The sequence below is a fragment of the Seriola aureovittata genome, chromosome 16, assembly GCF_021018895.1.
Source record: "Seriola aureovittata isolate HTS-2021-v1 ecotype China chromosome 16, ASM2101889v1, whole genome shotgun sequence".
In the NCBI taxonomy this organism is placed as follows: Eukaryota; Metazoa; Chordata; class Actinopteri; order Carangiformes; family Carangidae; genus Seriola; species Seriola aureovittata.
This window is the reverse complement of record NC_079379.1, coordinates 11,186,198-11,212,059: the sequence shown is the minus strand read 5'-3', so window position 1 is coordinate 11,212,059 and position 25,862 is coordinate 11,186,198. Positions and strand designations below refer to the sequence as shown.

Here is a 25,862-nt window from a genome sequence, read left to right as displayed (position 1 = left end):
AAATGTTACTTCGTCTATAAACTAATACTGGTTAATTACATGTCCTGGGTTTAAAAAGTATAATTTTCCTTCAGAAATATGGTGTTGTATAAATATACAGTAGAAAAAACCAAACACTCAAGTACATGCAACTCAGAATTGTAAATAGGTACAGTACACCCGCTTGAGTACATGTACTATACTTTCCAACACTGCTTTTTACTTCACGTCTGATAATTTAATGCCCTAACTATAATATCTCATGAGGAAAACAGGACAAATGTCATGACATTCTCCTGTCAGGACCAGAATCAGAATGTAAAAGGTACAAATTTAACAAGGGAATATTCATCTATTTAGGAAACTGGCAGCAAAACTGCCATGTAATTGGCATCCTCCGTATATGGCAGGTCTGTTCAGCAGATAGCTGTCAAAATCACATAGACCAGGTTCATTTAGATGTAAAAAAGTGCATCCAAATCTTGTAAACAACAAAGAAGAAACAAATCTCTGGAGATGTGCTGTGTTTGGAGTTTAATTTGGTACTGCTGATCCCCTGGAGTCTGTTAGATAACTCAGGCCTATAACAGAAACCAACCCCAAAGCCTCTGAGTCAGATGGTTTCAGTTGTGTTAAACACTTGATGGCACAAGCTTCTTTTTACAGTGTTTGTCAATTCACCAGCCTTGGGCAGCGTTCAGCAACACACACAAACACTGAGCATCACTGTCAAACCACTGGAAGATGCTGCTGCTGTATTTACAAGCCACATGAGAAACAAATATAGTTTCTTAAAAGACATTCACATCCAAAATGATGAAAATGTCTTTTTCTCGTTTATTTACTTAATATTTATATATTTTTACAAAATAAAAAAAATATATGAAACAAAAAGCTAACAAGTCTGCAAGGATTTGAGAAAGAAAAGGAGAAAGCCATCGAACAAACAGGGACTACAGTACTTGTGTTTTTTTTTATATATGTACAAGACAAGTTTATCCATTTAAATTTTTTTTTAAAACGCACAGTACAAAAAGAAAAAAATAAATCACTGACAAAAAAAAAAAACAAAAAAACAAAAAAAAAACCCATAGTACAATTCTGTCCATCAGTATTCAATGCTGCAGTTTTCCTTACAATGTCAGGGGACAGGCGGTGGAGCAGGGAGGAGGTGGGGGGGCCTCAGAAACAAACAAAATAACACACACTGGAAGGCAGACTGGGTGTGTATTGGCCTTGGAAATCATTCTAAACATCTCTTGCAGAATAGGTGCGATCTTTATGCAACATATTTATAATTCATGGGAACAGTTATTGTACAGGTGTTGGATAATGAAAAACCCTGTGCTAGGCAAAAAACAAAGCACAGTACACAACCACGGCCCCTGTGTGTACAAACATGCACGCAGTCACATGACAAACACACTTTCCTCACAGTCCAAGCCAGTGAGCTCGCTTATATGTCTTTATATATAATATATCTATATTTGGTAAAAAATAAACTTCACAACTCTACCAATTTAGAGAATTGTTTCTTCAAACTTAAAATGACATAAAAATGAAGAAAAAAAAAAAAAAGAAAAAAAAAAACATTTAACAGCAATTAATCAAACTACTGTGTTTGGATATTTTATGTGGGAGGGAAGTTTCCACCAAAATTAAGGAGTGGGGAGTTGAGGGTGAGAAATACAAAACCAGCCTGTCCCCCCACCTTCAGATATTACATCATTCCTCCCCATCAGCAAGAAAAAAAACGGGGGAAAAAGACCAAAAAAAAAAAAAGCACAGGAAATGTTCATTCTTTTAGAAAACAGTTCTATGTTACATACAAGTGAAAGAAAAAGGGGTGGGGCGGGGGGATTAACATGATACAAATTCCCAACACTCAATATTTCACCTCTTGACGGTGTATTTCTATAACCATTTAGCTCCGATCTCCCCTCTTTTCTAAGCCCCTCCTGTCCCTCCCACCCATCCATGCATCATTACAGTGCTCGTTCTCTAGGCACAGCACCTCCTCTGACCGCAGTCAGAGCTGCAGGAGTGCTGGGCCAAGAGACTGGGGAGGGAAATCTTTGCAGGAGGAAGAGGGAGTTTATATGTGGAGACTGTTTGCGGAAGGAGTGATGAGCCCCCTCCTAGCTTCTGTCAACAGTTGGGGGTGGGGGGGCCCAACAGCGGATGTTAGTTAGCCCCCCAGTTGTAGCTGTTGTATGCCGACTTGTTGATCTGAGACTTCTGCTGAATGGAGGCGTTCTGGCTACGCTGCCCAGTGCCGCTCTGCAGAGGGAGGAGAGAGTTCAGTGAGCCGTCACATCATGCCATGTGTTTACTCAAATACTGTGCAGCTTAATGACACGACGAACCTCTATACACTTTATGATTCACCCGCCAAGGACAATTTTAAATGGCACTGTATGAGTTTTTAATGGATCTACCCATCAAATAAATGTACAACATATGCTTACCCTTGTGTATCGGTGGCTACACAGGCATGTATAAGGCATTCACATGCAACATATTAATCTGAACTGAAAAGCGTAACCTGTATACATAACATCGGTTGCATTAGTTCGTCCTATGTAACAATGTTTCTGTGTTTTATGTTCATCTTTCTTCAGTACTTTATGAATATTCATCTTTAAAATTAAACCAATAATGGCATGTAACACTAGGTGTTATACATTTGGACCCTTTATGAAAATCATCTAGGCTTCCACACCAACAAATATATTTTGTGGTACTAGATGTGATGTGAGGATGACTTCAATAGCTATACTAATTTTAAATCTGTCTGCTGATTGTGAAATGCCAAAAAAGCTCAAAATCTCATTTGTGTAAATGATGGATATATTTATGCAAGATCATTTTGCCACTCAGGCTGTGTCCTACTTTTTATATTTTGGCAGTTCCTCATTAAAAAAGGAGTGAAACATAGAACCCACACTGCATTGCAACTTTCTCCCTTGTAATATTAGCGTACATGAGACCTCTTTTTCTGACCAGCTGCACTGAACTACAGGTGTGAAAGGTGCACCGACAGATGGAAGCAAACAGAACAAGCATGTACATTACCTGTCCGTCCTGCTGCAGGTGGTGGTGCAGAATTTGAGAATGGGGTTGTTGGTGCGGTGCCAGGATGTGCATGAATGGGGCTGGGGCGTAGCCAGCGGCAGCCGGGGGGTTGATGGGTCCCCCACTCCCTAAAGCCGAGGGCAGGCTGAACGAAGCTGCCGGCGTGCCAGCGTGGAAACCCTGCTTCTCAAACGACTGCAGGGAGGAAGAGAGAAAGAACAAACATGACATTTTTTTGCTTGATTCAAACTGTATTTGGCCAGTCTCAGTGACAACCTAAAACACAAAGTAATAATTTAAACGCAGTTTTATCATATGCCATTACCATATGGAGAGAATAAGGGTCCATTCCTGTGAGAAAGGGTTTAGAATATTTATCGAAACATTCATGTTCTGTAATTACCTGCGTCTTTGTGTAAACAGACCCTGAAATATCTGGTACCCCCGTGTTGCTTGATGTCACAGAGACTCCTGCAGAGACAGGGGAAACAGGACATAAACTTAGTCCAAAAACTGGTCAACTGAACATGTAAATGGGACTTTGTCACTTAGCAAACCATGACCAGCCACATGGTTATGAGATTTTAATCTGCATAATTATTAAATGGTGTATTAACAACAGGGAACCTAATATCTGTAATTCTATAAACACTTTATATATGTGTGTATGAACACTTTCTGAGAGTGTCTGAGAAAAAAATGCTTTCGTTTCAAAACAAAAGAGAATCCTGGGAAATTTCAGGTATAGTATCTATGTCATCATAAGTTCATAGATAATAATAGTAGAATTTCCCTTTAATGACGACAGAGACAGGGTGAGGGGATGAAGAGGGATGAGATGAACTGGAGGAGGGATGAGGAAGGTGGTGTAGCAGTGTGTCAGTTCCAGTCAGCCACAGTGGTTTAAGCCTGACTGTATCTGGTGGTTACTGCTCAGGTTGTTCTGGCACACACTGACCCCCTGTATCGCCACGGAGACGTAGAACAGGGTCAACTGGTGTGCAGAAAAAAAAAACCCCAAAAAAACTCACTTTCAAGTCTAGTGCCGTTTTCATGACAAAATGTTAGTGTTTTTTTTTTTGTGCTTAGAGGAAAGATTTAAAAATGTGTTATGATTTTTCCACATGTTCAGTCCTAACTGCAATTCTCCTACTTCTATTGAGTGTACAACGCCTGAAGGAATGAGCAGTGTATTCTTTATTAGGACTTCAATTAATTATTATTCTCATTAATTTAGTTATAGATTAATAAAAATGGTTATTTTCCCAGAATAACCACCAACCTATAAAATAAAGAAATATCAAAAAAAAAAACAAACAAAAAAACAAAAAAAACCAAAAAAAAACAACCCCATTGCAATTTCCCTGGCATATCTAAATCGCTTGTTTTGATTGACCAATAGTCCAAAACCCCACAGGTATTCAGTAAGCCATCAGACAAAGAAAACCAGGGAATATTCTTATTTGAAAAGTTGGTACCAGTAAATTATCAAATTGTTATTAATTTTCTGTCAATCTACGACATGATTAACTCTTAACACTGCATACAAGTCTATGCATTTCATAACTATATCTTTTGGCACTCATGTTTTCATAGGTTTTGACAGCCTTTGTCTACAACTCTTGTGATTGGAAAAATCAATTCAAATGAAGAACCATTTGATGGAAGAGCTGCACAGTTGTTCTGCCATGTTCAAATCTATGGACACTCTAACAGGACGTAATGAAGACGCTGTGCCTTAAGACAAAGAAATAATTTGCTCTTGTGCAAGATTTGCAGAAATACTCGAGGTTGGTGCCATTTTCTTCCATCATCTTGGTTGGGTACACAATCCCTAATTCTCATCACATTTGTCATGGAAATGCCACAATATAACACTCAAAATATCAGCAGAATTACCCTCAGGCACATCTTAACAAAGTAAATTTGTTTTCATTCCCGTACCCGATGTGAGTGGTTGAGTGCAGCCGCTTTTGATGAAGCTCTTCAAACTGAATATTCACACCCTGCTGTTATTTAAATCACAGCTTTATTATGATCAAGAATCGCACACATTTGTTGTCCTCTCCTGGGTTGTAATCTACTTCACCCACAGGACAGCGAGCTCGTTACTCTGGAGACGGACATACCAGCAATGACGACATGAGTGAAGAGCAAGCAACACGGAGGGAAAATGAGACAGCATCAACCAGAGCAACTCATCATCAGTTTATGGCAGCCAAAGCCCTTGTGAGCTGCCACATTTTGTCCATAAACCTGATAATTAATCAACATAAAACCAGATTGCATTGATGATGAGTGATCCTGGAAGACGACAGACAGAATGGCAGACAAGGCTTGTAAGAGAGGCAGGCTGCGTTGGACTGTCTAAAAGCGTATGTAGTGACGGGTCTTCCCACAGGCACAGCTCATCAGCGATGAGGCAAAGGAACGAGAGCAAAGAGGGGGAGAAGGATGGTTGGTGACACAAGGAGGAAGACGGGAGGGACAGGGTTTTTTTTTTTCTTTTTGTTTTAATTTGGCATGTGGCGGCACTCACCGACTCCAGGCCCGGTGACAGAGCTGGCTGGCTTGTTTTGTGCAGAAGCGGCAGCGGCCACGGCAGTGCCGTATCCGCCCTTACAGAAATCCCCACTCCCTGAAGCCTGGCCCACATCCTCATAGCCTGCAACAGTCAGACACACAGCCGCAGCCCACAGCGTTAGACACACCAGGCAGGGGGACGCAGACCTGCCTCAAATAGCATTTGCAAATAATTCATAGCGTTTGTTTGAAACTGTGTACCACATGGACAGGTTTTACCAAATTATGACAATACAGATAGTGTCAAGTCTGGTCGGAAACAATCCCAACATTTGAATACTTTGCTTTAATGATCTGAACTTTGACACCAACTGCATTGTCCTGTGTGGCAAAGCCTACCCATCCAGTACAACAAGCAGGTCAGATTCAACGCTAACCATCATTTGCAAGTACTATTTGACCCAAGTCTGAGGGGAGGAGGTGGGGGAAGTGAGGGGGCAGGCAGGGTGTGTGTGTGGGAGGGGAGGGGAGGGTGGGGAGGTGGAGAGTGAGCTTGAGTTGGGTGATGGCAGAAAGCAGCAGATGATGCAGCTTAGAACAAATAGGTGTTTGCACATGTGACCAAAGGCTGGCTATTGAGTGACGATTTAAAGCATGAAAATAAAATACAGCATCTCTGAAAAGGAAAAAAAGAATATAAAGTGATGGAGTGGATACCAGAAGGCCACTAGGAAATTATGAAACTGCTGAAAGAATATGGGCTCGAAGAGGAGTCATTAAGGAATATGGGAAGATGATGGGTGCTCCATTTGTAGATGTGTTTATGACGAACGTGTGTGCAGGAGATGGGGTGGATGGTGAAGCCCTTGGGCGAACTCCACTTTCTGAAATGAGCAAAGCAAGCCACGGAAGACAGCAGGAGACCGATAATCTAACCCCTCCGTTATTTAAACTGGTATAACCGGGCACTTCTGATCAAGCCCCTCTTCTCTTTTCCATTTAGGCTGAATGGTAGTCCCATATATTTTATCATGAGAAGCGATTTAATAACAGTGGCAGACGTCATTATGAAACAGCTGAATTATTGAGTCATGTTCCTTGTGTGTGCAGGCAATGAAAATTGTGTACAAGATGCAGATGCATTTCCAATAGACACATCTAAACCTGAACAATATGCTCATGGTTGAAAACCCTCTGGTTAACTTTGACGCCGACAGTTCAAGTGAGAATCAACAGACAAGAATGTTTTATGATCCATTTACAACCATCCTGACAGAAGCAAAACAAATGCCTTTACACAAGCATCATGTTTATGCTTGCAGATGCTGCAGAGCTCAAATGAAATATGCACTCCACACCAATGACAAACCAATGGGCTCATTGTGAGAAACAGCACAGAGTTATTGGTATGCAAGTATGTATAGAGCAGGACCTTCATGACCTGCATGACCTCTTTAAACATGGCGTTTCGATATGGTTTAGTGTCTCACCAGTGCTGTATCCATGGGAACCATAGCCACTAGCCTGCTGGAAAGGTGTGGCTGATGCATTCACGCCGACATTCACACCGTGTTGCTTTGACGAGGTAGGAGCCACCTGGATGAAAACAAAACATGGTATGTAATTTCATCATGTCAGCTAGGGGGAAAAAAAAAAAAAAACAGAAACTGAAGAGTTGTGACCAAAGCTGCATAAGGAGAAAGGTCATGGAAATCTTGTTTTTTTCCTCTCATTTGGAATGTTTTTATAGCTGAAGAATGAGGAAATACTTGTTTAAATTTCAAAATACAGCCCGATACTTGCACTACATGGACATCAAAATCATCTACCCTTCTGTGGAACATTAATAGACACTGTTAAAATCCTGCCACCTGTTTTCGTTTTGATTTCATAATATGTCTATTCCTAAATGAGAAAATATTAAAAACACAAGAGCCAACTCAGGGTGGGAGCACAGACAGTACAGGAATCCAACAAGGTGGCAAACTTGTGAAAAGTGTTCTCACCGGAAACACAGCAGGTCCGTACTGGAAGGTATTGGGCAGGCCTGGCATGCCAGTGTAGTATGGGAGGCTTGTGTAGCTGTAGCCAGGCGGCAGCGCTGGGTTAAGGAAGGTCTGCTGTGTGGTGTGGTGTGTCTGGGTCTGGTTCTGTTGTGTTTGAGCTAATGTTGTGGCTGGAGCCGGGGATGATGCATCACCTCGACCAAACTTTGATAAGTCTCCTGCAAAGGAAAGGACAGAGTGTGAAATTACTAAAAAGGTATGAAAGAATCAAGACTGCAGGTAAGAGCAAGACTAGAATCACCGTCTTGCGGTTGCATGCCTCCGCCAACCAGCCAAGTTGCAGAAAGCGTTGAATAATGGCCAGAAGAGTTTTTGCAGAACACCATCATGTCACAGTGAAGTTTGACCATTTGGATATAAAATGTCATCACTTCATCATTTTATCTTATTAGACATTTTTGAAAAATTTTGTCATAATAAGTGTATGAATTTGTGAGGTCACAGTGACCTTTGGCCACCATATTCTAATCAGTTCATCCTTTAGTCCAAGTGAATGCTTGTGCCAAATTTGAAAAAAATTCACTCAAAGTGTTACTGACTTAGCGTGTTCACGAGAACGGACAGACTGACTGATGGACAACCCGAAGCCTTGGCTGCTCTGGCTGTCACCAGCATGGAGGCATAAAAATAGTTACATCTGAGCTAAAGGACATAATGAAGAATGATAAAGAAAGGTGTTTTGGCTTATTGTGAGTCAGTAGGAAGGTGTTGAACCATTTATAAGCTGGATAGAATATTATTAGTTAATCACACAAAATGATTTATATTTATCCCACTGCCTTTTATCTTTGTAAGAGAGCATTCATTCATATCATATTGCCAACAGCAATAAACACTTAATACTGGAACCGTATTTATAAAGCCATGTGACCAATATTATCCTGATAAAGTCAATGTGTGACAACAGGTAGATTCACCGTCATCAGGTTTCGTTCAATGACCACAAAACCAGGATTTTTTTCTTTCTTTTTTTCTTTAAATTACATTTATGTCAGGATTATTGTATAAAACTAGGTATTCATCAGCTTATTCTTCAATGTGCAGCTAACTATTGAACAGACACAGTGAGCTACACTCAAAAAGTGCAATTGTTAGTGGATGGCTCACCAGAATAAGGGTTGCTCGTCAGGCTGCCCTCTCTGCCAGTCAGTGCTGTTGTGGGAGTTGCAAAGGGGATGCTGTAATAATCCTGAAAAGATAAGAAAAAAAAAACATATATAAAAAAAAAAAACCTGATGTATGACTTGTCCATTATGTTTTTATTGCAGCAGTTGAACACTCACCAGCGGTATTCTTGTCTGCAGCATCTGTAGGTCATCATAGCCGTACACCTGAGGCTGAGAAAATGAAAATGGTGTTACTAACTATACCAATAAAGCAACATAAACAATCTGGTAAGCATGGGTAAAAATTTGAGATAGCTTTGAGACTGTCCTGAGTTGATCATGAACTTACAGGGTAGGCGTGCAGTAGTCCTGGTGCCATGATGTACGGGTTGGGCAGTAGAGGGGGCACTCCAGGTGGCAGATTTGGAGGCGCTTTCCCTGTATGCACAAGATGATACAAAATATGCAGAATGTATTGATTTTCTATTCATGCCAATGCTAGTCAATGCCAAAGTAGTTTGTGCACTGTGAAAATGTATCCACTTATTTTCCAGAGTAAACTCAGGACATCAACTTCAGGAACAAAGAAGAGCTGTTCAATCAATCAGTCAAATCTCAGTTTCAGTTGATACCTAACACAGTCTCAGGTATACATGCGGATTCTGCCACATATCAGTTTTTACTGCATCAAATCAAGTGCTAATAATTCAGTGTTTCGGCTTGCTGCTGCAAAACCATTGCCTTTGCTTCTTCAGAACAAGAGGGGGAGAGGAGAAACGAGAGGTAGATTTTGGAGTGTTTTAGTCACTGAACTTTGCTGTGGTGGTGAGGGGGGATATAAGCCTGCCCCTGCAGCTGAAAAAAAAACCCTAGAGAAAACCGTAATTTCTCCCTAAACTGCATCAATACATGACAAGACTGGATAACACCACACAAGTGTACTGGCACAGGGAGCAGAGAAGAAAACAACTAACATGTGTGAAAAAGAGAGAGAAAAAAAGGACAAAAAGCTTCAGAGAACAAGCAAATCAAGACCAAGATGAGTCAGAATTATGGAAACCCTGCCAGTGATGCTGAGGAAATGGAAACCAATTCATCTAACCCCAGACAAATACATTGGGCTCTTATCAAATAAAGGGTCACAGTGTGTTCGCTTGTTTTTCTATTCAGAGACAATGGTCACAGTCAAAAATACTTTTTAGGCATTTTTTGGTATAGCTGCAGCACAATTGTATACAATCATCTCAAACAACCCCACAAAGTACAATAAGATGAAGCTATCCAGACAAGAGAAACTTTCCAAAACTCTGCCACTTGATCACACAATCAACAATAAAAGTTATATAGTTATATATCACTATAATTCTAATAAGAAAATTAGAGAGCTATTGATTACATGTACAGCAACACAAAACAAATAGCTCTAAATAGTTATAAAAATCACAGAAAAGCTCTACTCTATGCATGGAGCACAGAACAACTTTTGAGCAGCAATTTATAGTGAAGCAGAGTATGGAATCATATGAGCCTGGCAGTCCACCTTATTGGCAAGTTATCCAGAATTCTGTGGTCCTAACACAAATAAACAAAGCTACAACCCACTTAACTCACTATTGCTACCTGTATATTGTCATGGAAAAAATAAGGTATGCGAAACAGACAATGTGAAGGAGAAAAACCTTCCACACTTTTAATTCTTGTTCAGAAGTTTCATAGCGCATAATTAAGATGAAAAATTGTCTGAAGGGGGAGGTGGATATTTTCCACTGATGTATTTATGTTTATGTCTAACCTGAGGATGCTGCAGAACTGCGTGTGGATGACGAAGTAGCTGAAGAGGGAATGGCTGAAGCCGTCGTGGAGACTGAAACTGTGGTGGCTGCTGCAGCTGGGGCACCCATGGAGGCAGTGTTGAGGCCCATGGTCAGACTGCTGACGGGGCCAAGGCCAGAAGGGGCTGAAACTGTGGCAGAGCCGACCGAGGAGGCCTGGGGGGCCCCTAGGGACACTTGTGCAGCAGCAGCAACCGAGGACGAGGAGGAGGGGACCGATGAAGATGGCACGGCTGAGACGGAGGAAGGGAAGGAGGAGGAGTGCAGGCTTGAATCACCATCTACGCTGGGATGCTTTGAGATAGAAGGGATAAGAAAGAAAGATGCAGTCAGGACTGATGAAATTACATTTCCATTAGAGTGAATGGACATCTAATGTGTTCATCTGCCATCACAGGAAATGAAGCTTTTAAAAATGCTCATAGAGATGGTACACACCCTTGCATAAGCATGTAACACAACCATGCTTTCTGTTTGGTTAAAAAAAAAAAAAAAAAAAAAAAATACTAATGCCATTTCAATGTTTACAAAAGCAAAACAAAAGATACAAAATCCACATGATGATATGTTCTGGTATTAATATGGACATAAAATGTGAAAGACTTACCAGTAAGCTTGAGTTGGATGTCCGGACTGAAGATGGAGCAAGGCTGTTCTGTTGTGGTGGGTGAGAGCTGAGGAGGGAGAGGAAGGTTCAGAGCATGTTTCACTCATCACCAAATTACATCACATCTACTGATAATTGTGTTCACCAAGAGGTCATGACTTAAAATATTTTATTTCCTACTATATTATGCGTATTCATTTAGTTTCAACTCACTTGTTGTGCTGAGGAGGGGGAATGGTGCTTGGAGGCAGGTCTTCACTGTGCCCAAGAGCACTAAGGGATGTCTGATTGGATGTAGTCAACAAGGAGGCAGGACCTGAGCCGCTGTCTGTCAAAGTGCCCATGCTGGAAACCGATGCCGGCGTGACTGAATCAGAGGCTGGCTTGACTGATACTGCAGAGCCTGCTGCAGCTGGGGAGAGAGTGATCAGGAAAGATGTGTGAGCTGCATATGTGTCAGACAATGCTTGTAATAAAAAGAGCTTTGTAAATAGACGCTTACCTTCCACAGATTGCGTTGCTTGTATTGAACTGAAGCCATTCTGTAAAACCAACAATGAAGGTGAGCTCACAGGTTTCTATGGAAACAGGCCATTGATAAGAAGTTGAAGAGTGTTGGGCTCTTGGAAACAGTCACCAAAAAGCTTGTTTGATATGCAGAGCATTTTAACTACAGGTCAGGTTTGAAACCAGCAGAGCATTACAATGAGCACAACCTAATAAAACGAAAAGAGCTGGAACAATGAGGGGATGGAATAACACCATCTGCACTGAGTGTGCAGTTTATTAAGAACACCTGCTCCCTTTGGCATTTTAACACACGAGTTCAAGTAATGATCTCTAAAAGAGTTTAGTGATGAAGACGGAATAAAGGGGTTGACCCAAACTTTAAAAAAAGAACCTTGGGGCCACTATAACATAACATCCATTCAGTGCACATTGTACTACAACATGCATGCAACTAGTTTACTGTCACTTTTTTCTTGTGGGAACTTTGGCCTTACCTTGGGTTGCATATCCTTCTGAGGGGAGGAGGAGACTGAAGGAGGGTAGCGCCGTGTCTGAGGTGCTCTCTGATCGTACAGGTCCATCTGGCTGGAGTTGGAGAGAGCTGGAGTCGACTCACTGCAGATTGTAACGGTATTGACAAGACCGAGTTTGACTATGTTCTTAGAGAACAATTAGTGGAAATTGGTGAACATCATAAAACTTTTAAAGCCAAATTTCAAGACTAGAACATGCATCATTACTTTTAATAGATGCTGTATAAGACAACAGAGAAACTTCAACTGCTTAATGCCCAGTCATTTTAAAAGTGGTATAGACACATTACAATAACATCTTATTGTCAAATGTTACTTTGAGCTGGTTAGGATATTTTAGGTTTTTCCTCCTCCAAAATATTCACATTACATTTGTACACATGTTGTATATCTTGTTGTACCAACCTGCTGGGGCTCGTGTAGAGGCTGTTCTGAACCTGGTTGGCTGGTGTGGTGGTGGTAGGGGTGGACTCGTACTCTGGTAGAACTGGTTCTGACCCAAACTGTAGCGCTCCAAACTGAAGATTGAGGCCTGAGATATCTGTTGAACCAGGCATCTCCACTGCCATTGCTGGAATCTGAGTAAGCATTAAAAAGCATTCAAATCGGGGCATTAAAAACTCAGTCCATTCTCATAATTCTTTCTTCAAACTCCGGTTCAAGGATCAAAGGCTTGCTTTCACACCCAAGACATCAGATCCATGAAACATGACACATTACTTTGGTCCCAACACAACCCAAGCGCAACACCAGTTATGGCAGGATAAGTGGCATATCAATACAAAAGTCACTTTCATCAGATTTGCTTAATGTGGGTCTTTTGAGAATTTTGAGCATCATTTTTGAGCAGCATCTGAAGAAAGAGCCTGTCCATCTGCAACCCATCCAAATGTAACTGTAATTTGAAGCATACCTTAGTTGTAATGGAGGTCCTCTTCTTTTGTTGTTTGAGTTTGTGTTGCTGCAAAGGCAGTGGACTTGAGCCCTGGGCATCTGAAGAACTTGGAGAAACTTGCTGACCTAGAGAAGGGACTGCTGCCATTTTGGGAAGGGAGGAAGCAGGTGGAGGCACCACATGGGGTGAGGATGTTGTTTGTTGGGGTAAGGAAGAAGATGAGGAGACAGAGGAGGAAGGAGGCAGGCCTTTGTCCTGCAGGAAAACATCCAACATGGACGAGGTTGAGGTGGCGGCCTGGTAGGGCTGCCGCTTTGTAAAGGGCGTATGGACCGCAGACTCCGGTTGAGTCTTCAAGTCTGCACAATGAATGAGGGCAAAAGAAAGTTAGGATAGAAAACCCCAAAACCAGTTCAGATTGTCCGACAGTGTAAAAAGAAAAGATATACATCTTTACTTTTACAAGCTAAATATTGAATATAATATATACAGTACTCATTATCCTTACTATGCTCAAGGGGATTGAACAAGTGTTTCAACAGATGTATTTAGTTTCATTGACAGTAATCACAGTAGGGTGTCATCTCACCATATTGTCCCAGTGAGGTGGCACTGGTGTCCCAGGATGAAGGGGTTGTGTTGGGAGGTCCCGTCTGGGAGTGCTGGGCTGCCAGCTGGGCCAGTGCCTGGGCTGTTTTATACTGCTCCAAGAACTGAGAGCCAGTGGTCCCTGTGCTACCTCCTTTAGGGTCCCCAACATCCCCGAAACCCTTGCTCAGCATGCTGACCTGCAATGTTGGTAGATTGTTAATAGAGATACTTATCTAAAAAATGCAAATATTGCTGCTACATTAATGTAATTACAACATGATGTCAATGGTCCTTTGCTTTTCCTGTGTGGTTAGGATGTGGTTGAGATATAAGAGGTGAGAGATAATTTTGCATCAGTAAGTAAACTCAAGAGCCAGCATGTATATAGCTGCATAATTAACAAATACCTCAATGGGTTTTTTTTTTTTTTTTTTTAAATGATGAGTCTCACCATGCTATGCTGGGTGTAAGGGGTGCTGGAGGATGTTTGGGAGAGTGGCACCCCTTGCTTGGAATTGCTGAAAACCAGTGACTGGGACAAGGAGGGAGGCTGGGTGGCCTCCATGGGGGGGTTTTCTGTCTCTGAGGAAGAGGATGGGGGAGTCTTCCCAAGGAGCACCGCAAGGTCAATCCTAGAGCAAGGGAGGAAAATTTATTGGACATTTAAGTGGTGATTGTGTCAACTGAACCTTTATTTTCACTACATATCACTACTATTTACTATCTTAGGGTTGTAAAATCTGGTCATTTTCAATTAATCGTCATCTTCTTTTCGTAATTATTTGGTCTATAAAACATCAGAAAATAGTGGAGAAAAAAAAAAGAAAGAAAAACATGTTCAATATAATTTTCCAAGTGGATGTATTCAAGCTCAGGTGACATCTTTAGTCCAAAACAGCAATAACCAGTTTACTATGCTGCAAGACAAGATAAAGGAGCAGATCTCTTTGATTCATTGTTGACTCACTTGAACAATTGATTTTCAAAAGATTAAATAGTTTCAGCTGGAAGCTATTTTTAAACAATCAATCAACTATTTTTGATAAAACATGAAAAATGCCAATTGTTGTGTTGGAATGACAACAAAAACAAATAAAAAAATTCTTCATCAATCAAATTAAAGGCCACCTTGACATGATATGATAAGGCAATTAAAAGTGACTTGACAAAGTCACAGCTCCAGTTGAGCAAATAAAAAGTAACACCAAGCAAATGTAATTTTTCTCTCAACCAGTTCCCTACGTGAGGGTCAATAAGGTGCATAAATGACCCACCTCTGTCCTTTGGTGATGGTAACATTCTCTTGAGGCAGAGGCATGGATGCCACACTGGAAGCTGTGAATATCTTGGTCTCTGAAAGCTGCAGAGGAAGATGGACGAAGTCCAAGTTGAGAGGGCAAAAGTACACATCCAGAATTAAAAAGAGAACCAGTCCTCTATTAGTGAAACTGTGCTAAAATCTATAACCTCAGATTTTTTTTTTTTTTTTTTAAAAGAAGTGCTCACATAATTTTATATTTAGAGCACTTGCATGAGGTTAAGCCCACAAACACTCACATCCTCATTCCAGTCCTCAGTGCCCCACTCCTCTGTAGCTGTCCTCCAGGCACCTATGAGTCAAAGACAAACCATTCAATATTATTGTGATAGTCAAAGTGAGCTTCAAGCAGAGTAAGGAATGCATAAAACAAGAGAAGTGAAGACATGTTTACCAGGAGCAGAGTCAAACTTAGGTGGGTAATTTGTTCCCTCTCCTGCAGAGTATTCCAACCCTAAAGACGAAGACAGAGGCAAGGAGATCAAAGTTGAATGTCATGAAAAGAGATGATTATCTTTTATTCACCTGGGCACACAGACATCTGGACATAAAGATCTGTGAGGAATACAGATCGTCTGGGATCTAGGCATTTGTAAACAGTTTGCATGGTTGATGAAGAAGGCTTCTACGTCCAGCATCAAAAGGCAAGTGTCCTCTGAACGTAAGTGAACCTTCCTTTCATCTTTGACAGCGCTTCTTTGGAATGCCAAACATGATTTTAAAATTGTTTGGATGGTAAACAGAGGCTTCATTGATAAGATTAACTTCTCTTACTGGAGGGCAACCTTTCTAAATTAACTTACTAGCTCCCTCCTCCAGTTCCATGTTTCCTGTGTTGTTCCAGGTGCTGCCCCCTCCATAGTTTTCTTCTGTCTGGGCTGGCTCCGCATAGTCAGCAGGGTTGAATGTTCTGGGAAAGACAGTGATAAAAAAAATAAAAAAAGTTGAGCTGAGAATTGAGTAACTAACCATTTCCAAAAACATCAGCCACAGGTGGGAGCTCACACACAAAAATCTGGCGTCCATTTTTTAATCCTACCTACTACAGGTCAATGTTTTGAAAAGGCTGAGCAGAAGCAAATCTGCTTAGTGGTTTAAACCACTAGTGATTTAGTTGGTTTTCAGTGCATCGGTACTCTTTGAAGTAAGTCTCCAGCATTATTATTATCATTACGCTTTTTTATGTAATAGAGAGGTTGTAGTAGGAAGACAAAAAGAGGAAACGGTACGAGACTCAAGTGAAACCAGTGCCTTCTTTGAGAGTTTGTACGATGGAGACATGCAAATGAGGAGGAGTAGGCATCTAAATACTATTTTGTTGTTCCTCAACAACTCCTTTCTGATACTGCATGTCTTTCTTTAATTTGAAACATCCATGTATGCTGAAAAAAATAAGTCTGATGCAACCTAGGTAATGTGATGAAGAACAACACTTTTTGTTTGAGTCAAGCCAAGCAGCTTTCTTTATTTCTCTAGGATTCTTCAGGTTCAAATCTGAGGGCATTTATGGCTTGCATGAACAGATTTTACATCAGTTTTCAGACTGGTCATATCTATTTCATATCCTATTAATAGAATGATAATACTTTCTGTTTTGATCATGTCTTGTATTACATCATCCTGTTTTATGGCACTCAAAAGTCTCCCTAAGGAAAGCAAGAATAACAGACACACTAGAGGCAATGCACTCACCTCTCACCTCCTGCAATATCATATCTGGGCCCCTTATCAATCTGGCTTTAGAGGAAAAATAATGGCAACAATTACAGGAAGCACAACAAAGTAATAGTAGAAGATAAAGCTTTTGTTTTTCAGACCACAATCCAGAGCATAAGCGTAAGCAAAATGCCTTTGATCTACCTGTGCCAGTACTGTAACAAACACTCTACATGTCTGTCAGTCACTCTACTATGCAAGGCAAGCCAGTGTGCTTTTAGTGACATTTCAAGAAAACCAACTCACCAGAAGTATACACAATGCAACCACAAATACAAACTGTTTCTTGCTAGATGATAGCAGTTATACATGAGTACATTCAGAAATCCTTTTCAATGATCCAGTGTATCTGCAATCTTTTATTTGGTCTTGCTATGGAACCACACTTGTTACAGGCATTTAATACTTGCTTTATCTTTACACAATGATGCATATACTCTGTGATTAACCATGACCAACTTAATAGTGAACTGTCTTAAAAATAAATCCTCTTTCCATGAGAGTACAACTACACTTTGTTCAGTTTCTGTAGCTGTGTCATAATATATTAAAATTTCTGGCTTGTATATGCAAACTAGGAGAGACCTATAAGGATACAACAAACTTCGACTGCCGTTTCTTCCCACAGTTTCTTCTCTGCAAATTCAAGCAGAGACCTCAAATACAAAGGCTGCTAACAGTTACCCCAAAGAAACAGCACTGTAAATGAGCCAACAAATGCTGTGGTACAACTGAAAACAACTGGCTACATAATGAATGGAGCTGTGTTCTCTCGTTCTTAGCAATATCTAGTCTCCTTTTACACCAGGAAACATCAGGAATGGATGAGGTTGATATATGCAGCCACATTACATGCTGCAGTTTCATCCAACACCACTCTGGTTGCGACATCCACATTACAGTGTGTCACAATTTGAAGGACAGTTAAACTGGATCAGATTTAATACAAATCTTTAAATCATTTGATTCACTGATAACACTGTCAAACACTATCAAATACACAAGCAGACTATATGTATGTTCCTAAAAGTGGAATACAGACAGAAGATTTCATTTTTAAGCTCCAATCTAAAATAAGAGAAACTAAAATTTCTTTTGGCCTATTACTTCAATAGCTATTATGGTCCAATACTAAACACTTAAGACTTGATTAAACAGTGTTGACACTCTGGGGAACACCTTTAAACATCATAATATTGATCTACTATATTGCAATAAATAATGAAAATTATTGAGCAATGTAGCATTAGTGAGGTAGTAATGACTTAGCTACAAGCGGATCTGCTTCATGACAGAGGTATGGTGTAACTTTGATTTTCTAGTAAGTGTGCCTATCTGGCCAAGTTGTCCAGCTAGCATTACCTATATGTGTAGTTCTGAATACTTACTTCATCTTCATATCGGCCACTGAGTGAATGAGTGACAGTGAATTTGTGATATTTCCAACAAATATCTTTGATCAGCCTCATCAACAGTAATGAATTGTGGTGCTCCTTTCCCTTGTGAGCTCACAGTATTAATTTACAAGCTGCCTCGGCATCATGTCCAAAGCACTAGCACAAGATACCGATTGCAACACACATGATGCCTGCTCCCCCACCCCCCCACCCTCCAGTACACACAGTACACAGTAAAAATCTGATCAAACACCTTATCTGTTTAAAGGCTGCTTCTTTTAAAGCCATGTATACTTCTTAAGTCACTGTGTTTAAATGACACTGAAGCCAAGCTGGTAAACCATGTCTGTTAGCAAAAAGAAGCAAAAGTCATCACAGAATAGTTGTGGCGTGGGGTGGACGCTCTCAACATACAAAAAACAACCAGCATAAAACAAAACAAATATTCCTTTAAGACATGCAGGTCAATATCTGAGTCCACACTCTACAAATATGCTGAAAATTGCATTTCCACAGGATCAGAGAAAAACAGACCATAAATATCCCTTAAAGACGTATGATGTTTTGTAACCTTATAGTTATATTGTCTGCAGCACCACCTCAACAAACCTGTTTTGTCAGCAAAGCACCTCCACCTTCTGAGCCTCTGTGTACAAATATATATATATATAATATATATATATATATATATATATATATATATATATATATTTATGGCATTCTTATAGTGGGATTGAAGTACACATTCAATACTTGCTTTAGTAAGAGAGAAAATAACATTCAGCCTTTTCTTGGGTGGAAGCCACTCAGCCCTTGACCTCCCTAGAGAAAGCCACATTATGTCACATGCACTACTTCAGCAAACCCTAAGGGGATTTAAAATCTATAACTGTAGAATAATATAACACTACACCTGACTGCTTATCATCAAAGGCAGGATATTTGTTATAACAATTGAAGCCCTACTGCAATGTTGCCCATTAAATGACAATGAAATGAATCAAGAATGCCACCACAGTTAAGAGAAGAAGTACTTGGTTATGACACCTACAAGTCAAGCTGCCAGTATAAGATGCCAGCTAATCAACTGACATGTTATTGACTGTGCACACACAAACACACAGAAATTGATACACAGAACAGGCAAAACACAAACTGAATAATACTACAGCACAGGGCCAGAGAGCAGAGACTGTGAAGTTAGCCAATTGGGTCCCAGATACCCCTCTTAGTAGGTCTATCCAAATTTCACTCTAAAGAAAATGTTTAGACACCATACAGTCTCTGAAGAGAGACATTGGGCCAATGCTGTTCCATCCCATTGGCTGATGTATGTTCTCCTTCCTTTGGATTAAGACTAAACAATAAGCTGGGGTCCTGCTCTCTGGTGACCATGGCAACAGGTAAGAGAGGAACAAAAGCCCTCTGGTTTTAGGCAACGCAGGTGTTCCCTTACCCCATGCCCTGCGCTGAAAATCTGCCTCCTCGCCGTCCAGATACTCCTGGGGAGACAACAACAGCTTACTTCAATTTCCTAGTTTGAGAACTATTGTCACAAGAAAGAATGGCAGCATTTTACGTAAAAATAACACCCAGGATCCCATCTCATTTTAATTGTATACAATTCCTTCACCAAGGAGTTTTAATAAAGACGATTACAGCAACTTACCAACAGTCCCTCTTCCTCTGCCTCGTCCCCTTCGGCCTCGCTCTGCACCTCTTCCAGCTACTCCAGCCTTGCCGCCATCCAAACCATTCTCCTGACCACGAACTTGAGTTAAGAAAAAAGAAAATGGCATCAAATTTAGACACTACACAGCAGATGCAGATGTCAAAATAATAATGTTAAGTAAAATGTTTTATAGTTTACAGAGAAACTATGTCAAAAAATGTTGTATTGTACTTCAAACCAAGATGTGTTGTGATGCTCCACTGAATAGTTTAAATTATTTTCATGCAGGTGATATCATCCATTTTTTTTTTTTATTTTAAAAAGGTTTTATTCTTTGGAACCTGTGCAACTTTTCTATTCTCAACGTCAAACAGATAGCAGCCAAACTGTTCCCACAAGTTTAAAAGCTACTGTTCATGCAACCCAAACATTTTCTGTTGCTTCTTTGCTTTAGAAGTCTTCCACTGATGAACCATTACATGACTTTCATTTTGAAGGCACTACAAGTAATACAGCCTTGTTTGACAAATGACTCATCCAAATTTGCAGATAAATTCAGGAATCCTAAGCTCTTGTTGCTTATGCATGGGTCAAAGTATACCGTTACTTTAGTTGAGTGAAATGTGTCAAAATTCAGGAGAGGAAATTATATTTTGTAAATCGTAGACATGTATGTTGCAAATTTGAACATGGAGCCCTACCAGAGGTTGCGTTAGACTGTCTTGTTGTCCGACATTTTGACAAAGTCAAATAAAAAATTTGTGATAATCTATTACCACCAATCATTTTAATTTCAATTTTTAATGATAATGAAACATAGCATTTAATAGCATTTAATTTTCAAAAGGAAGTTGGATTATGCATCTAAGGACATGGAGAGAAAAGATGACCAGAGACACACACTGTGCGGTCACTTTAAATGTCAACACCACATGAAGAATGTGAATGAATTTCTTTTCCTGCTGTGACAGCGGAGGACACTAAAACACTGCAGCCATTGTGCCTAAACAGGCAAATATGAATGCTACAATTTACAGAATTAGACAATTACAATTAAATAAACTTGAAATTAAACCATTAACGTGAAATTAAATTGAACTCAATTAACCTGAACTCAATTAACCTGTTGAGGTCTTGCTTGTCCTCAAACCTTCCTCCATGGATTTAAACTGGGTTCCCACTTGAGCGCAGTCAACCACACTGGGAGATTGCTGCAGAAGCAATTGTCAGTTGTTTTAACTTCTTTGCCTTGAACAGAAGGCTTCTCATGGCCGTAATTTAGTTCTGATGGCTGAACTTGTGCTCTGCTACCACACCTGAGACCGGAATTACCAACACGACTTCAGCCTGAGGTTTGAAGTTGGAGAATATTTCTCTTAGAGAAGTGATCAGAATATGACAAGTCTCTTGTAACGTGGGATTTCCACAGAACCTGTCGTCTAACTCTCCTCTAATCTGTCAAAATGACGGACAGTGTTCAGATTTTTCTTTCACTGTTGAAACAAATTTGTTAATGAAAATATCAAAATGTTTTTGTATACCTTGTTAATAGATAAATTATAAATATTGCATTGGAGGAATGGTAAACAATGGTGCAGCTATAGTGAGCTGGTTAAATTTTAAGTGTCATATTAGAGAAATGTGGCCAACCTTGAACTTGTCATCAAGATAACATAAGACAATGTGCAATTTCTGTTTTATAGCAAAGCATACTCTGCATGCATCCAAAGCTCTGGTCAAATTTACTTATTATGCAGGTATCCCACCCATATGAGCATCTGGAATTTATATTCTTGAGTGTCAAGTGCATGGAGCGCTTTCACAGATAAATTTCAAAAGCAGTCAAAGTAAAAATAGAAGCACAGCAGAATCAAAATAAATAACTCTAAAATACCGCACAGAGGAATTTGTGTGGGGAAACGGGCGTTTAGATTTAGAAGCACAACTAAGTAATAAACAAGTAAACCCACAATAAAGGCGTGGTAATCACTTACACTCTCGTCCCCTGCTGGCTCCGCGGCCCTTGCGTGGAGCTCCACCCCGACGACGTGCTACATCTTTCTCTCCTCCTTTCTCCCGGTTCTCTTTTCCTTCCTCTCCAGTCTCTGCTTGGTTAGTCTCCTTCTGGCCTGACACCCCTTTCTTCTTCCCCACCATTTCCCAAGAGTCCTTAGGAAGAAGTAAAGACAATAAGACAGTGTTGTTAAGTCAGTGTACTGCTGGACTTATTAACTTTGTACTGATTCACCAAGATAGAGAACGCTCACTGAAAAAAAGTGAGGGCCAATTCAAGTGCATCTTAACATCCCTGCCATTATCACAGGACAATGTGTTAAAGTTAAAACATTATCAAATCTAAAAGAAATGTATATATTAACAAATTTTTCACCAGGTGATAACTCTACGTGGCGGCAGCCTCTTTAAATTATAAAGTGAAAACAAAAACAGATTTGGTTCCTCTTGTCGGTAATTTCCCACCAAGTCATATTAAACGAGCCCATTTCTTTTTCCAAGTCTTTCTCCCTGGATCTTGACAATCTAAGTGGCTGACAACCCCTCATCATGTCTGTTTAATGCGCTGTGCATTTCCACTCTTTTCTGGACTCAATCCACTCCCCATGTTCTACTGGTTACATTTATATCACAACTTGTATATACAGAACTATGAGGGCTCGTTTAGATGGTCTTTGGTCCTCTTGTTAATTAATTTAATTGATAAGGTGTGACAGTAATAAATTTGAGAAAGGATTTTCTTAACTAACTGTCTAAACGAAGAAAACACAATCTCTGTCCACATACATCCCATGCTTAAAACCGTCACAAGAGCAGCACTCATACAACATAAACTGTTAGTTCATTACCATAGTTATCTAACCCAGTGTAGCCCTGATTTCTCCAGAACCTGGCCCTCACAGCGCTAAGCCCTCACACAAAGCTAATACTCACAGTGTCTGGGCTACCCTCCAGCAACACGTTAATGGCTCTGTTGACATCCCCGTTGCAATCGTGCAGTGCAATCATAGACTCATCCTGGTCCTTGCCTGTGATGTCAATCAGCTGGAAAAGAAAGAGTGGCATGATGAGACACAGACGTGACCCCTGGGTGACACTCCTGGCATTTCATTTATAGAAAGGATGTTCTGCAGACTTGTATTTAAATAAAAACAAATCACAGTTAAGGAAACATGTAAAAAAAAAAAAAAACAAACAAAAAAAAAAGCAATTCTGTAATAACTCTCATTTCAGCGGAAGGTCAGAACAGAGGGTTAGCTACAGAACAGTGCAGAACAGTCCATCTGCTCACCTGTTTGACCTTCTCTTCAAAGTCCGCATCATTGTGGTCTGAAATCATCTGCGCGAGTCGGATCTGCTCTGCGGTAGCCTGTTTCAAGAGGAGTGAAGCATCCAACATGTGTGTGAACAAACAGAAGCACAAGCTTTGCTTTTTGTAGAGACAGAAATGACAAACTCATATTTAGTCATTTACAAAATGTCTAAGTCTAGCTTTAAAGTAATTATTAACCAACAAAATAATAAAACAAATAATACATACTTTGGTTACAGTGACCTTACACTGGAAAAACACTTTTCCTTGCTACTCTGTAATGGCATAGTATTGTATATGGAAAATGAATTTCACTTTGAACATTGAACCCATTAGAGTTGATTATCTCAGACATGAAACTCAAATGGCCTCCATCTCATGGGAACTTGTAGGATCTCATGCAAACTAGTATTGCATAGTATTCCAGTTATCTATCTAAATGGTATGTCATTAAAAAAAAAAGGATCCAGCAAGAAACAGACTGTGTGCTCAACTTTTCACTTATGTTTTGTATGCTGTTGTCAGAGAGCAGGAAAAGTAGGCTTTTTCAGAAAAAAGCAAACAGACATTCTAATATTGATACAACACTTTTATCAAAAATTATCCTAAAAACAACATTTTCATGCAGCCGTGTCTCATCCAACATAAGCACTGCCATCAGTGGCTACAAAAGTGACTCTACAGTCATCACACATGCTTCAAGACTTGCCCAAACACTACATTATAAGTGTTAAAACCTGTGTGATGTTAGCTGGTCAATTTAGAAACTGAGTTGATCAGTGTAGTTAAGACTGTAACTGTAATCCCAAAGCCTACAATCAGGGATCCCCCTACTGATTGTCAAAATATGGTGTCAACAGATCTGAAACTTCTCAAAATGGCTGTAACTGGAACGTTTTTTTCCACAGTCCCTTAGAGAGCATATTATGCTGAGCTATGCATATAATATTTGAAGTTATATTGACAATTCCAATTGTTGATGTGTGCACCATTTAGCTTTGTAGCCAGAAACTTTGCATCTAACAAAAAGAAGTAACATTTAGCAATACTTGATGTGACTGCATTCAACCCTGGTGCAAGTCATTTTGCATCTGGGCAGTGTGACAGGTGGTGAGAGTGAGGGTACCTGAGGCCTTTGCTTGTGCTGTGTCTGGCTCTGTGTCTGGCCCTGTGTCTGCTCCCAGCTGCCCCGGGCTCGGTTCCCGCCCATGGACGTCATCATTTACAGTATATACAAATAACAGTATTTACAAAGGAATAACACCTAAGGAGAGAAAGGTGAGAGAGGTATTACAGACCTGTGACTATGACCTACTTATGTCATATGCATGTCTGGTTAACTTGAATACTACTTCCTCAAACTGCTTGGTAGCTTATTGCCTAGTGGGGGGGAAGCTCAGCAGTATCAAGAGGACACCATCAGCTTTGTTTCCGACACGTCTGGAAAACGTTGACAAAGGATGTTTTTCAGCCCCTTTTTCTAGGACAATGTCTCAAACCAAAGCTAGTCGCGGGTTTGACCCGGGAAGCTAGAGTGCCATGGTACACTGGGTGTTGTTGCATACCAGGCTTACTAGTGCATAACATAGGTTAACTTATTCTCCTTCTCGGGACATGATGCAACACTTTACATATCAAAATAGCCATGGTAGTGTTCAGTTAACCTACATTGTGAAACGACATCATATGATCACAGAGCCAATGACAGATGGATCTACACTGAATATAGCATCAAATGAGAGAGAGAGAAGATACAAACACACAGTTCAGTCAGCCAACTACACCTCTGTTCAACAGCAAACTGTTAACCTTGTTATCGACAGCTACTCCTTAATCTTGCATACGTTACGTAAAACCCTGTGTGGACTAGCCCACAAACAAGCCTAAAGCCAGGCCCCGTCGAAGATATCCAATTCCACTAGCCAGCCACATGGCCAAAACGCTAGCCAACTGGCTAATACTCGAGGGGAGAGCAACCAGCTTTCAAGTCTTGGTGGGCTTCCGCTTCTCACGGCTTCACCTCATGGCGACTACGAGGCTAACTTTAACAGCCGCTGGCTAACCAGCTAACTAAGTGCCGATAACTAGATGTACAACGTTGAATTGATAGCGTTAGCCGACTAAGCTTGATGGTCAACAAATTAATAAGCTAATCAACGACTATCGAGCAATGAAGCTTTCATGTTCGACTGGTCAAACCAATAACGCCCATGCCACTCCGTTGCCACTAGTTGTCTGCTAACGACTGTTAGCCATGCTAACTCCACGAACTAACGACGTTTCAGATAGCTACATAGCCAGGAAACGTTGGCTAGTTAGCTACGTTAGCAAAGCAGCGGCTTCATAAACTACACCACCACTCTGCTACATTCTCAATCAGTCTGGCCCAGGTGTAATCTGACGGCCGGGCTCTCGACATGGAAATACCGAGGCTAATGGCAGGCCTGCAGGCCCCTAAAATGAAAATAAATAACAGGCGATACTGACCAGAAACCCGGCTCAATATTAGAGACTGCTACACAACCGACCGACAAGTGGTCTCGTTGTCGACCTTCTAGTCGGATTTAGGACAGGATATAATTCCTGAACCCCAAGTTGATACAACTAAATTGAGAAAATATAACGAACCGACTCGCTCACACAATAAGCGAGAGACTGAATTTACCTGTTTCTTTTCCACTCTGACACCACGGAGAGCTGCGTCACGTGGTTTACAC

The 25,862-nt window shown here is 40.5% G+C and overlaps 1 protein-coding gene across 7 annotated transcripts; it reads right to left on the bottom strand.

Annotated features, from left to right (window-relative positions):
* Positions 1 to 496: 496 nt before the first annotated feature.
* Positions 497 to 25,862, bottom strand: ubap2l (ubiquitin associated protein 2-like). Of its 7 annotated transcripts, none has more exons than XM_056398702.1 (30): positions 25,811 to 25,862; positions 24,272 to 24,409; positions 23,125 to 23,202; positions 22,767 to 22,877; positions 21,815 to 21,989; positions 19,818 to 19,919; positions 19,605 to 19,650; positions 16,728 to 16,772; positions 15,839 to 15,945; positions 15,430 to 15,489; positions 15,275 to 15,327; positions 14,992 to 15,077; positions 14,169 to 14,349; positions 13,716 to 13,914; positions 13,145 to 13,485; positions 12,637 to 12,809; positions 12,193 to 12,313; positions 11,691 to 11,766; positions 11,402 to 11,600; positions 11,189 to 11,255; positions 10,542 to 10,875; positions 9,099 to 9,187; positions 8,927 to 8,980; positions 8,751 to 8,832; positions 7,584 to 7,801; positions 7,068 to 7,173; positions 5,594 to 5,719; positions 3,458 to 3,525; positions 3,055 to 3,249; positions 497 to 2,259 (listed from the first exon to the last, which is right to left on the bottom strand). In XM_056398702.1, the coding sequence occupies exons 2-30, from the start codon at positions 24,365 to 24,367 to the stop codon at positions 2,164 to 2,166; spliced, it is 3,684 nt and encodes a 1,227-aa protein (XP_056254677.1). In that variant the 5' UTR covers positions 24,368 to 24,409; positions 25,811 to 25,862; the 3' UTR covers positions 497 to 2,163. The 7 variants fall into 7 exon arrangements, with proteins under 7 accessions (XP_056254677.1, XP_056254676.1, XP_056254678.1 ...); XM_056398701.1 differs by lacking the exon at positions 25,811 to 25,862 and adding an exon at positions 25,633 to 25,779; XM_056398703.1 differs by lacking the exon at positions 25,811 to 25,862 and adding an exon at positions 25,633 to 25,779 and having other exon boundaries at positions 11,691 to 11,730.